Genomic DNA, 14,499 nt, shown 5'->3' with positions numbered 1-14,499 from the left:
AAAGTGGAATACAAATAGCTATGAGAGGAAAGAAAAGAAATAATATTAAATTTCTTACTATCTGGAACTTATTTATGTTTTTTTTAAGTGATGAATGTTATTAGATCACTACAGTATTTACTTCCGCTGAAATGAATATTAAGAAATGATGTGACATCTATTTATTACAAAAGGCTAATCTTTACAATGTATTAGACATCCCCTCTGTTATGTTTTAAAACTTAATGACCAAGGAAGTTAGCTTTCTACTTAAAAAGGTGTGAGAGTTTACACAACTTTCCAAAATTCTTTCAGAGGCACAAGCAGCAAAAGCATTACTGCTGAAGAACACCATCATGCAGATTTCATGAAGGGGACCCCAGTATTCACCTTTGAACGTGCGCTGGGTTCTCCCAATATTCACCTTTGAACATGTGCTGGGTTCCTTCTCCAGTAGACTAGAGGAGTGTAGTGTTTGTGATCTAGTGGTCCTCCCCATGGGCTCTTTGGAAGTGTTTGTTTCCCTGTACATTTCTCTGTTGAGCATTTCTAGAGGGTCCTCTGGCTTTCGGGAACGTTCAAGGGAGTGTGTGGGAGGCTGATCAGGGGAGGCTGCTGCTTCACTGTCCGTGCCCGAGTCCAACCACTATCCCAAAAGAGCTGTCTCACATTTTAACTAGCTTGTTTAAATGTTGAAATATGGTTTAAACAGAATTGAGAGAGAAAGAGAGTTTTAAAACATTTTAAGGTTTTCAAGGTAGATGTTGGGTTAACATAGTGATTCTTATTCTTGCAGAACATTTGAATTCCTTTGAAAGACTGATACGAGCACTGGTCAGGATTCTTCAAAAAATGCACAGCTGTAATTTGTTTTTAGACAATTTCAGACAGTTCATGGACAGTTCATGTCCACGTTTAGTGGACTGCAAGTTCAAATCTCTGTGAACTTTAAGGCAACAGAGTAAGTCGCCGGCAATGGACAAGGATTTGTGTGTGAGCGTGGAGAATGGATGATGCCTGAGAATCTTCCTTTGACTGGTCATTTTCCTCTGAAATTTCTCTGGGGCAGGCAGGCTTTCTCACCTCTGTTCCTGGTCTACATTGTCATCTTCAGCCCCAAGATCCTAGAGATTTAAGGGCTGTTTCCATGTGTTACTGAGCCAGTTAAATGTTGAAACAAGAGCAAATGTCCCTTAGAGAAACGGACACACGCTCTGCTAATTTGTAATGTTCTCTGGCTGTCGGCTTCAAACTGGAAGTCACTGGGAAACAGTCTGTGACTAGGTCATTAGAATCATATCCTGTACCCGTGTAAACCTTTATTAGAGCGCTTTACACTATAGTTCTCTTTAATTTCACTTTTCCTAAAAACTGAAAAAATGGAATGAGGAGAGGGGCAGGGACAAAGTTCGAGATCAAGTGTTTTTTCCCTTGTCCTCACTTTGCTTAGGAAGAGGTATTGGATGCCAGCAGGAGTCCCATGGCTGCCAGCGTGGAGGGTGGCGTACAAAGTGGGCAGAAATGGTGCCATGGGAAGGAATCCTGTTCCCCGTCTACACTGTAGACCACAGCTTTGCACTTTTAAAGGCAGAATCGACAATTTTCATCCCCCGCCCCCGCAAGCACTGTTTGCCTTCTGCCCCAGTCCTGATCTCTCTCCTTCCTCTATGGTTCAGGTTCTTGAACTTTCTACTTTCCCTTTATTCTCCAGCTTCCTCCAACCACCAGCCCATGAAACTGCTCTTGCTAACTTTACCACTGAAACCCTAATTACCAAACCCAGTGAACACTCTCCCTTCGTATCTTCCTTGACCTTTCTGCACCAATAAATACTACTGAATACTTCCTTTTATTGAAAATGCTTCCGTTGTTTCTCTTGACTCTTATCTGACATCTTGAGCAATTTTGATGCGTCTTCCTCTGAATGTATGTCAGCCCACTGCTTGCCCTTGTAGAGATAGAGACTTCCCTAGGTTCCTGCCTCCATGACCCTATTCTCTTATCACTCCTCTGCTTCCTGAGGTCTTCTTCTGGTCATCCGTGTGCCAAATGACCCGCAGGCAGCATATCCACCTCCAACGTCCCTCCTGAGCATGACACCGGCAGTCCGAGCACAAAGCAAGCCTATGTGTGCGCAGTCAGAAGTCGCTGCTGGCAGACACTTCTCAAGGCCAAGATGACTTAGGTCTGAATCTCAGCGATAGTAGAGAGCAGATGCTTAATGCTTAATAAATATTTTATGAATGAGTGATCAAATAAATTGAAGAACAAAGGCAGAGGAATGACTGAAGGTAAGACAGAAGTGGGTGCCGAATAAGAAAACACTGAAAAAATATGTGATGATTAATACTCAGTATCGAAAGGCTACAGCAGTGGTTGTATCAAATTTAAAAGTATATTATGATGAGGCAGAAGAGCCCAAGAAAGCTGTGCAAAAACAAAAAAATGATCTTGGTGCTTTGTCTCACTCTATTTGGGTGTGAGAGAAGCAAGGGGCATGATGGCTCACATCCTGTGTGAGGGAACAATGAGTAGGACTCACTGTCTTAACACCGTACGGGTAAGACAGAAGAATGTGTGGAGAAGTAGGGAAACCTGCAATTGGGACAGTGGGTGGTGTGTTTCAGGAAAGCCGGGAAGGGCGTCAAATAGCAGCAACTCTTAGAAGTTGGGGACGAGAAAGCAAATTTCTACCCAACCCTCTGGAGTTGGTTCCTGGCTCTCAGGAAGCCTTTAGTACTCAAAGGGGCTCCTAGAAGAGACAGGTTCTTACTAGCAGTCAGTCTCCCTGACCTGAACCTCGTGACCCTGAAGTCCTTCGGGCCATGGAGGGAAGACGAAGGCTCTCTCTCCTTTATCCAAACCCTTCACATCACCCTGTCATCAAGTCCTACTGACCTCACCTTCGGACCAGATACCTGGGCTTTCTCCAGATTTCCTATTTCCACTAAGGTACTAGTGCAGACATAATTCTTTCCTTCTTGCACATCTTCTATCTGGTCTCGCCTCACGTTACTATCTTCAAGTTACCCATCTTCAATTCTTTCTCTATAATGAAGTCAGAATCGTATTCCTAACACACAAACTTGATCGTATCATTTTACTACCTAAAGTCCATCAGCTGTTCCCATTCCTTGAGCAACAAATACAAACTCTTCAAGATGACGCAGGTAAGACCCTTTGAAACATGGCCTCTTCCTTTTGTCTAGTCTCCTCTCCTGCTGTTAACTTTCAGTTTACTCACATGCACACAATTCTACTATGCATTTATAACAAACATCTTGTGCTTTCCAGAATGTACTGTGTGTGCCCTCTGTTCTCCTAATTGCCCAGAGCACCCTCTCCTTCTCCGTGTGCCTAGAGCTATAAATCCAAAAATCTCCTTCTGAAAGGAGCCTTTTCTATCCCCAGAGTCGCTGCCCCCACCAAGACAGGTGTTCCCTGCTATCCCCTGTCTTTCCCACTGCTTATTTCAGTAGCTATTAATTTATCAAGGGCCTACAGTGTGTCAGGTACTCTTGGACACTCTACAGTGTGTCGCTGGCACTAAAATGGTAGAAACGGACTCCATTCCTGTCCTCGTGGAATATACAATGTATTGAGGAAGACGGACAATGACATGCCAATAAATACTGAACAGTTTGTAACAGATAAAGGTGAAACCTGGAAGCTAGTGGTAAGCGCTAGGTTGAGAATTAAAGTGGGCTAGAGAATTAACTGGGTGGTTACCTTGGGCAGATCTCTCTATGGAGGTCATTTTTTTTTTAAAAGATGTTATTTATTTGACACGGAAAGACACAGCGAGAGAGGGGAACACAGGCAGGGGGAGTGGGAGAGGGGGAAGCGGGCTTCTCACTGAGCAGGGAGCCTGATGCAGGGCTCGATCCCAGGACCCTGGGATCATGAGTGGAGCTGAAGGCAGATGCTTAATGACTGAGCCACCCAGGAGCCCCTAAAAAGGTCATTTTTAACTGAAAGCAGAAGGGCCAGAAGAAGCCAGGCAGGGAGAAGCAGGAAGAAGGGAATTAAAGATGGAACAAAAAGCTGGTGTGAAGGCTGTGAGTGGCAGCAGAGTGTAGAGCGTGCACTGCATTATCCGTGTAACTGGAACGGAATGAGCAGTGGGAAGAGAGGACAACGCGAAGCTGGTGACAGATCATTCCGGGCCTTTGGGAACTAAAACAAGGGGATGAGATTTTGTTCTACATGCAAAGAGCAGTCAGAGGCCTGGGGAGGGAGGTGTGGATTTTAATAGAGGTTATGATGTAGTCTGATTGCTGTCGAAAACTGAGAGACCCTAGAGATTAATTGAAAAGGGAATTTTGATGAGGATGAGAAAAGGGAGCTGAGGGCACAGCACAAGTTAACACCCTGGAACCCACCTTTCTGCCAGGGGGGCTGTGTGTGACATTCCTCAGGCACTCCTGGCACCCAAGATCAAAGGAAAGGGGAAACAAAGGGTTAACTGATAAAGATCACAGTCAGCAGGATCGGGGTCTCCATCCATTTGCAACTGTTTTAATGATTTGCAATAAAAAAAAAATCTTCAGGGGGCGCCTGGGTGGCTCAGTGGGTTAAAGCCTCTGCCTTCAGCTCAGGTCATGATCCCAGGATCTCTCTGCTAGGTGGGGAGCCTGCTTCCCCTCCCCCCCCCCCCCCCCCCCCCCCCCCGCTCTTTGCCTGCCTCTCTGCCTACTTGTGATCTCTGTCTGTCAAATGAATAAATAAAAATCTTTAAATAAAAAAAAGTCTTCAGAAAGCTATGGACTCAATATCCTGGAACCCTAGCATCACCCTTCCTTCCACAGGACAGAAAGTCTTCTACGGGCAGTCACTCCTCGCAGTCCCAGTGCAGGTCTTTCTGCCACGGGTCCTGTCCCCATGCTATAATAAAAACCCTCCTTTTGCCCTGAAAACATCTCAAGAATTCTTTCATGGCTGCTGGCTCCAACCCCACCGCCCCTCTCCAAACCACATCAGGTTGGGGCCAGGTCTCGTGAGTGATGTAATAGCCCAGAAGGGACCTAATGGCCAGGGCTCTGAACAGAGAAGCGTCCTCAGCAGAGGACTCGAGTATAGTGGATTTGATGAATTAGTTGCAGAGAGGCTGGGCCTCGTAAAGGGGAAGCTACTGTACCAGTCCCAGTGGGAGGGAAGGGGGGTCTGGCTGGGGCTGGGGCCAATGGGAATGCAAGCAGGGAGGTAGATGTGAGCGTTGTGGAGGGCGCAGAGCTACACACATTGCTGGCGGCACAGCCCAGGTTCCACCCGGCATCACAGCTGCCAAATACTTCCCTGAAGTTTCCAACGCTACACAGTGGGGCTGGCGTAGCCCAGATGTTAGTAGCCCCAGCAGCTTAAAGGCAGAAAATGAAGCACAGTGAAAAAAATAAAAAGAGGTCTCTAGGTCAACAGCAAATTAGAAATAAAAACAGGAAGGAGCCCAGGACATTAACATCAAGAATCAGAGCATGTATTTTAAATGTGACTACCAATCACCATTATTTAGGTTGAATTACTAGCGTTAAAAATAAAGTAGCATACCTAATTTTTAAAAGTCCATTAGAGCATGATGGAGCTATATCCCTACAAGTACAAAGGAACCATTTTGTATTTGACTTTATAAAGTTTCCGTCTGATTTTCAATCGAAGAAGCGAGACACCTGGAAGATAATGTAATAAATGTCGTTCGTGAAACCACCATGAGCCTAAGTGCCAGGGTCTTTTCTCAGTCTTGCCATTAAGCAGTAGGTCATTTTGACTTTTGGAGATTTGATTAAGTTTCCACTTACTTAATTCTGAAGCTACCTATTCTAAGAGCTGGTGGCCAGCCCCAGAGAAGGGGAACCACGTAGCTACATTCTGAAAAAGAGGTAATAGAAGAGAAAGAACTAAAAGCCACGGACCTAAGATGGTTGAGGTATAAATGGAAGAGACTCCAGAACTGTTCCTTAGTCCACAAAAACTCTGACTAACATCAGCACAATTTAACTGCGAGTTCCCAATCTCCCCTCTCCAAGACTCCTCTGATTGAGAACACCCGACTCCTCCGATTGAGAACACCCCGACTCCTCCGATTGAGAACACTCCGACTCCTCCGATTGAGAACACCCCAACTTCTCTGACTGAGAACAGCCGACTCCTCTGACTGAGAACCCTCCACCAGATAAACCTGAGCCTCCTTCCTCAGGCCCTAGAGGTTCACTGTGGTCACTCTGAACTTGAAGCCAAATTCACACACAGAGGGTTGAGGTTCCTGAATCCCAAGAGCCAAATGAGCCCAGGGCCAAAAGACGAGGGCTTACTTTTGGAATATGGGAAACAGCTCTAGACTGCGGAGTTCCAGCCCAGTTTCAAGACGCTAAGGGAGGCACTTCTAAGCCTGAGGCACAGGAGGCAATAGAGTAGGGCTCTTAACCTAAGACCCACGTGCGGGTCGGGGAACCCACTGTCCTTGTCCAGAAAACTTGTGTTTATGAGGACGTTTGCATTTTCATCTGGGATGGAGAGTTGTATTTTTGCTCGAACCCCAAGGAATCCCACGATCCAATGTGGCCACATACGTCTGAAATAGAGGAGGATCCCAGACTGAGGAGAAGGAGGAGACTGACTCCTTGTCGGTGTAAGTCCACCAGCGCAGAGGATATGATATGCAGGAGATGAGACGAAGGCAATCCACATTCTCATGTCATTGGAGTGCAAACTCAGGACAGACTCAAACTCATTCCTGCTTTCTTCACAGTCTCCTTCTCTATTATCCCCAGCACAGAAAATTCCCACTGCACATATTCGAAAGTGTACTGTAGTAAAGCAAAGGGGTGGGGCGAATCGTGTATGCATGCTGATTTCTTCTGACATCCCATGGAAGGGGGCTCAAAAACACAGACAGATGGTTCCTTGCTAGCTGCAGATCGTAGGGTCTTGGACCCTGGGACTGTGGGAGATATTCCTGGTAAGTCAGGAGTAAAACTGTATGGCTTATCTGTTAATGAGTTCCAAAATGCCTACTTTTCCTTGTATCTTTCCTGGACCCCAAACTCCACAAATTTTTTCTTTTTCACAGCAACACTAGCTGGCATTTACTCATCAGTTACCATGTGCCAGCCTCAGATTTAAATGCTTTTCAGTGTGATCTTATTTAATCTTCCCCATGACGCTATAGAGCGCTAGAATTTTATCTATTTTACAGATGGAGAAACTGAGTCACAGCATGGAGACTTAAGGCAGAAATGGAAACCATTTGGAGTCTCCACGTAAGTCCCGGCAGACTCCTTGGACTCAGAGAGGGATCTGGGAGGGCTGGGATGAGAGCACCTTCGATCTCAGGTCGTCCCAGGGCACCTGCTCTGCCTTGCCTTCAAGCCAGAAAGAAGAGCAGTCCTGGAGACGGTGATCGAGGCTTTACCAAGATCTGCACTATGAGAGTTTCTGGAAGCTCTAAGAGGAAAAACAGCAGCATGGAACCAGAGGACAGAAGTCCAGATCCCGGCAATGTCCAGCCTAGCAGTGCGGCCGTGCATGAAACTCCTGGTCTCCGTGAGGCTTGGCGGCTTCATTTGTAGCACGGAAAGAGCAGCCTCAACCCCCAAGGATGTTAGAGGGTCCAAAGTGGACAGCAGATTTGGAGATGCTCGCACTCTAATGGACTGTTCTCCCCAAAGCACCATGACTACTGCCCTTCCCCACCTGCCTGCCTCAGCCTCCATGCCGCGTCTCACCCCGGTCCCAGATACAGAGAAATGAACTTACCATCTCCTCTGCGCCTGGGCTTCCTCTCGGCCGCCCGCCCAGCCCGGACTTCTTATAGTCTTGCTGCCTCCCCTCAGTGTCAAACTGTTTAGAAAAGCAACTTCCTATTCAAGTTCCAGAAACTCACCACAGCCCTTCCCATGAAATTAGATGTTGATAATACAGGAGCCGTTGATAATACTCAGCGGCGGTGGTCACCAGGGGTGGGGTGGGGGCAGGAGGTTACCTACTTCCATGGGGGCTGGTCTGGCGACGGGGGCATGTGTGAATCACTCCTGGACATCCCGGGCTGAGCAGTGCAGGAATAGTGCCCACACGCCCGGGAGTTAAATTTCCTCTTATTATGATACGATCCTCAATTTAAGGTCATATGTTTGGAAAATATGCTCTGTCTTAATCATAACGTCCCTGTGTAAATTTTCCAGTTATTGTGAAATCGCAGTGAATGTTAACAATTCCAGCAGCCTTCTGAGACAAGGGAGCAAAAATAATAACACAAAATAATAAGGTAGGAAAGGAAAAAGCCACTGAGAAAATCCTGGCAATGGGGGGCGGGGTGATTGCTGGGAACGGTCTTGAAATGAAATATAACAGACGTGGATCGTTATTAGAAAAGAGCTTCTGCTTCTTGTATCAGGAAGAAAACGATGTAAAACTGGAAGTTTCGTGGTGGGGCTAGGAGGCTGCGGACTCAGCGCTGAAGGCCCCGTGGCGAGCTCCCCGAGACCCGTGTCGGCTGCACGTCTGTGGCCTTTCCGCAAATGACCTAAACTCTCTGTGCCTCTTTTCTCCAACGGTGACGCAGAAGGACAGCGCCAGGACTCAGCTCACAGGTGGCTGTGCGCCCGAGTGAGTTAATACGGGAGAGCGCTGGAAACAGTGACCGGCCCACGGGCAGAACCCAAGCGAAGGGGGCCGGGGTGGCTGCGCTCAGAGCTGTCACCAGCGGCCTCAGATCAAGAATCAGGCACTTGGTGTCGAGTCGGAAACCCGACCTCCCGTTTGCCTTCCTGGGGTCGTACTTGTGCGGTACTGCAGGCCATTCTTCATTGCTCCATGAGTGGCCCAGCGTGTAAATAGGAACCTCGTGGGTAGAATAAAAATGGAATAAGATGAAAAATGGAAAGATCTGGAAAGAAATCCAAAGATAACGAGGGCTTAAGGAGCTTGGGGCTGCATTTGCATGGAGGAATTTGGGTCCAAGAGGAAAGCATTAATTATGTAGGGTAGAAAGCCTGGGGAAGGAGGTGACAGGGAAAGAATGACGGGACTGGAACCTGGGACTCAGAGGGGAGAGGCGGGGGCAGCTGTCACGATGCGGTGGCTAGGAGCCCAGCCCTAGGAGCCAGACTGCCGGGCTCTGCCGGCCACGGGCGGTGTGCCTTGGGCAACTCACTACCCTCCTTGTGACTCAGTTCCTTCAGCTAGCTTCATAATAAACAAGGATCACATCACGTATGGAAGTGATAGGACCAGTAATGGGTTTATAAGGGAAAGGCTTGGAGCGCACCTGCACACACAGAGCGTGCGCCCATGGGGGATCTTTTCCCCTGAGATTTGCCTCCTTCTCCTCTGTGCCTATTTTCACTCTCCAGGCCGTGTTCTTGGCATTGCCTCCTTTTAAAAAAATTTCTCCGATGAGTATGACGGAAGGTGCTCTGTAGACTATAGGTCCTTATTGCTAATATATTTTAAGTTGGATAATGTTAAGTTTTAGGGAGTCTGAGGGAAGTAGAGAAGGGTTTCTGGGGAGAAGAATGGTGGGAAAACACTTGAGTTTGTTGAAAAGCTGTTCAGGCCGAAAACATGAATACCATTTGCTCGAATGGACATCGTCTATGAAAATTTAGGTCGTTTCTATTTATGTGGCCATTAAAAATACAAAATGATGCCAGTGTAGTAGTTTAACTAGTAGTGTGGTTTATCTGTTTCATATGTTTTCTCATCTCTTCACAGTCCGCGGGCTCCTCTCCTATGTTAGTCTTCGTGTCCTACTGCGTCTAGCAGAGGCGCACAGACACTCAGCAAACACTTGCGATTCATTCATCAGACCGATGACTCTGGGCAGACGTCGTGAAAACGTTCTCCATCTCCACGTGGATTTCCGCGTGTCCTCTTACATGGGTGCATTTATACATACAACAAATACTGGTGTGCCTTCAAGGCTCCAGGAGGCATGCTAGCGCTGGGGATTCGGTAAAGCCCTAATAGACCGCACGCTTTTTTTTTTTTTTTTTTTAGGGAGGAGGCATTAGATATTAATAAAAATCACCTGAATAAATGCAGAAAGAAAAAAATGTGTTGCAGTGAAAGGATATGATGGGAGCTTGACCTGAGGAAGGGTCCCCAGAGACAGGGATTTCAGAGCTGACAACTTACTTTGAATAAGCATTACCACGTTAGGTGGGGGGAACATTCTAGGCCAGTCACGGACTGGAGCGGCCTGGGAGCCCCAGGACAGCCACAGTGGCTGCAGGTGGTAAAGGAGGCTGGACAGGTAGGAAACACCTGCACCGTGCCCTGTCTCAGGCCACGTTATGGCTGTTGGCCTGTGTAGCATCTGTCCTCATGTGAAATAGAAGGCAGGTAATTCCTCCAGTATAGCTGGTCCGTCTCCTCGGAGAACACTAGGGAAGTTTCTACATAATCGGCTGTAGGATGACAGGCTAGAACGTGGGAAAAGAATATGTAGCTCTTCCCCCTTATTGTTCATATAATACGTTCATTGTTAAAAAAAAAAAAAAGATAAGAAAATTCGGAAAAGCACAGAGAAGAGGAAAAAAGATCTCCCCTAATACTGTGGAATTGAAATGGAATTAGAATCTCATTATACACTTGATACAATGCTTTTTTGTTTTGTTTTGTTTGGTGAGATATCATAAAACTTTGTGATGCTTTAAAATATATTTCTGTTGTAGTTACAACCAAAAAAGCCCCCAATATGTAGGAAAAGAATAAATGAAACAAGATGGGATCGGGAGGGAGACAAACCATAAGAGACTCTTAACCTCACCAAACAAACTGAGGGTTGCCGGGGGGAGGGGGTAGGGAGAGGTGGTGGGATTAAGGACACTGGGGAGGGTATGTGCTATGGTGAGTGCTGTGAAGTGTGTAAACCTGGAAATTCACAGACCTGTACTCCTGGGGCTAATAATACATTATATGTTTTATAACATAAATATTAAATATAACATAAATATTAAAAAATATTTACATTATTTAAAAAAATTTTTTTTAAATTATTTAAAAAAACCAATATATAAGGAGCTGGAAGTAGAGATACACATATGACATAAAGATGAACAGTGGAGGATAAAGTTAACTCTTCCCGTGGCTTGAATGGACTTTATATCAAAACTTCTCAGAAAGGGGGAAATGGGAGAAGGAAAAAACCTCACCAGACCAAGGGAGCCCTTGTGGCTTATTCGCCTGAAGCGTCTGACCCTCCCCAGTGACTGTCATAGTCACGAAGCGAGATGTGAGCCCTCACCAGACGGCTTCCCGAAGATACCACACACAAGCTTCTCAAGCTTCTAAATCTTCCTGTTGAAACTCAATTAAACTGGTCTGTGGTGTTGTGATTAAGCACTTCTTTTCTCTATCTTTGCTCTGCAGTTTTTGAAAGGGAAGGAAAGGCAGTGGAATCCATCATCTGGGCCAAGGGCTCAGACAAAAAACATGTTCACACACATAACCTTAAATAGAAATTGGGTTCTCGGGACGGAGTCCACGTGACCGTGTTCATGCCCTCGCAGCCCCACCGCGGGGTTCATTTATCCATCTTCTGTGTTTCCATGAGGATATGCGCTGGGCTGTCATCTAAGGGAACAAGACAGTCCCCGCCTTGCAGGAGCTCGAAGACCGGTGGACAGACAGACCCATAAACAGGTCACTCAAACAGCGCTGGGGGAGCCAGTCCGCGGACCCGCTCTCGCAGGAGCGCAGAGAGCACCGCTAACACCTGCTGGGGCCCTGCAGCGTGGCTAGAAGAAGTCTGGGAGCCAACGGCCCTGCGGCTGACAGGAAGAAGCAGGATTCTTCTGTGCAAGCTCAGTGACTGGATGTGTACACACAGAAGATACTCGAAGCTCAGCAGATGAATTAGGAAGTGGTTTTTCACATTAATTTTTTTTTACTCTTCCAAAAGCGTGTTGTGTCTGGGGCCCTTTGACTCCCAGAAGGCTGTGATAACCACAGAAAGGTTGTACACTAGAACACTAGAAACATAATCCAACGGTGACCTGTCTGTAAACGAACACCACGAACAGACTATTTCCAAGTCACCGAGGAAGTGAGGCAGAGACATTGTTCAGTTTGTGAGCTACAGTTGCTGAGCACTCGTTCTTGGGCCTACTTTACGAGAAGCATTTAAATACCAGTATCTCACTTAATCCTCACACCGGCTATTCGAGGCAGATCCCAGCCATGCAGTGGGTGCGCCTACTCAGAGATGATTGTGATTGGTGTTTTATTGAAAAGGAATTTGAGACTTGGGGTGGTTAAATGCCTTGCTCAAGATGACGGAGCTGACAAACGAGAAGGCGGGATTCAAATTCAAGTCCAGGAGTGAAACAATACTACACTAAACTCTGTATCTTTGTTGTTTTTTGTTCTATTAAGCTCAGTACAAAGCACTTCCTGGCAAGGGAAGGAGAGGTTCCTCTGACCCCCTTCTCTTGGCAGGCTTGTGGGTATTCTGTGCTCAGGAGCTCTGGCACCGAAAGATGGATCAACAGTGAGACTGAACCGAACTACTTCTACATCCGAGTCAGGACGCAAGGTCACGTCTCAGGTCAGGGTCTGCTGTTGCTGAGCCTGCCTGGGTTAAAATTGCCTTGATCACAGTTGGAAGTTGTTGCCAGTTTGCTGGGGAATGTGTTTTTAGTCTGAAATGTGAGGCAAACATAAATATGCTCCAGTTCAATCCAGAGGAAATTAGGCAAGAGTGGGTGGGAGATAGAACAGGCTAATTTAAATAAATTTTTGTTTAAATTCAAGTAATTAGGGGCACCTGGGTGGCTCAGTGGGTTAACCCTCTGGCTTCGGCTCAGGTCATGATCTCAGGCTCCTGGGATCGAGCCCCGCATCGGGTTCTCTGCTCAGCCTGGAGCCTGTTTCCTCCTCTCTCTCTCTGCCTGACTCTCTGCCTACTTGTGATCTGTCAAATAAATAAAATCTTAAAAAAAAATTAAATTCAAGTAATTAACATATAGTATAGTATTAGTTTCAGCGGAGGTCAGTGATTCGTCAGTTGCATAGAACACGCAGTGCTCGTCACATCACATCCGTCCTTAATGCCCGTCACCCAGTGACCCCGTCCCCCACACCTCCCCTCTAGCAGCCCATTTTCCTGTGATTAAGAGTCTCTTATGGTTTACCTTTCTCTCTGTTTTTGTTTTTTTTTTTTAAAGATTTTATTTATTTATTTGACACAGAGAGATCACAAGTAGGCAGAGAGGCAGGCAGAGAGAGAGGAGGAAACAGGCCTCCTGGCGAGCAGAGAGCCCGATGCGGGACTCGATCCCAGGACCCTGAGATCATGACCTGAACCGAAGGCAGTGGCTTAAACCACTGAGCCACCCAGGTGCCCCAACCTTTCTCTCTGTTTTTATCAAATTTTATTTTTCCTTCCCTTCCCCTATGTTCATTTGTTTTGTTTCTTAAATTCCTCATGTGAGTGAAATCATATGGTATTTGTGTTTCTCAGACTGACTTGTTTCACTTAGCCTAAACCCTCTAGTTCTATACACATCATTGCAAATGTCAAAACTTCATTCTTTTTAATGACTGAGTAATAGTCCATTGCACATATATATCTCTATACCACAGCTTCTTTATCCATTCACCTGTCAGTGTTCATCTGGGCTCTTTTCATAGTTTGGCTATTGTGGACATTCATGTTATAAACATTGAAGAACAGACTGATTTCTGACCCTCTGTCCAATCATCTCGACTAAGATTATGCAGTTCAGAGTTCTTACAGTTTACCACAATGTTCCATTCGTCCTGCTTTGCTCTTTCCCAAGATCAAGTACAATAAAAGATGAAAGAAGTGTTGGTCTTCACATCACATAATTTGCTTTTTTTTTTTTTTAAAGATTTTATTTATTTATTTGACAGACAGAGATCACAAGTAGGCAGAGAGGCAGGCAGAGAGAGAGAGAGGGAAGCAGGCTCCATGCTGAGCAGAGAGCCCGATGTGGGACTCGATCCCAGGACCCTGAGATCATGACCTGAGCCGAAGGCAGCGGCTTAACCCACTGAGCCACCCAGCCACCCCCATAATTTGCTTTCTTTTGATGCACACAGGGGAGTGTTACCTCTAATGGCAATGACGTCTGCTCTCTGAAGTCATTCATTTTGGGGGGGGCATACATCTCTGAAATAGCAAATAGATGCCAAACTGGGAGAAATATACATAACACATTTTCATTACAAAATTTTATCCAGCAAAGCTGGTTTGATGACCCAAACTGCTATTGAAACTAATAACAACCTCACAGTTACCAACACCTCCAGCATTCCTGAGGCAGGACAACCAAATACAGAATTTACAATATGAATTTGGCATTCAGAGGCCCCTCCTGTGGTTCACAAAAGTGTTCCTCCAGTGAATTCACTCTTTTTTCCATTGAGAACTAAGAGAATTATACAGTAAGACCTCTCAGTCAAGCGTCCATCTATTAACAGCCGAATCTCTTGACTGACTGTTATGAGTGGGGCATTGTTCTAGAACCTGAACTTGACACAAATATGTGAGTCAGTTTGCTG

At 46.1% G+C, this 14,499-nt stretch overlaps 1 protein-coding gene across 3 annotated transcripts in view; it reads right to left on the bottom strand.

Annotated features, from left to right (window-relative positions):
• Window positions 1-8,028, bottom strand: part of LOC123927654 (selectin P) — a 44,520-nt gene extending 36,492 nt beyond the window's left edge. Inside the window, exon 1 of one of the 3 annotated variants that reach the window (XM_045982337.1) lies at window positions 7,959-8,028. In XM_045982337.1, the coding sequence (XP_045838293.1) occupies window positions 7,959-7,964 (6 nt within the window). In that variant the 5' untranslated portion in view covers window positions 7,965-8,028. Of the gene's footprint in view, window positions 1-7,728; window positions 7,836-7,958 lie in introns of those variants that run through there. The other 2 variants (XM_045982336.1, XM_045982338.1) reach the window with 2 other exon arrangements.
• Window positions 8,029-14,499: the final 6,471 nt, after the last annotated feature.

Source organism: Meles meles, chromosome 17, assembly GCF_922984935.1.
Source record: "Meles meles chromosome 17, mMelMel3.1 paternal haplotype, whole genome shotgun sequence".
NCBI classification, from domain to species: domain Eukaryota; kingdom Metazoa; phylum Chordata; class Mammalia; order Carnivora; family Mustelidae; genus Meles; species Meles meles.
Note: the sequence above shows the minus strand (reverse complement) of the source record. Positions and strands in the feature narration are given on the sequence as shown.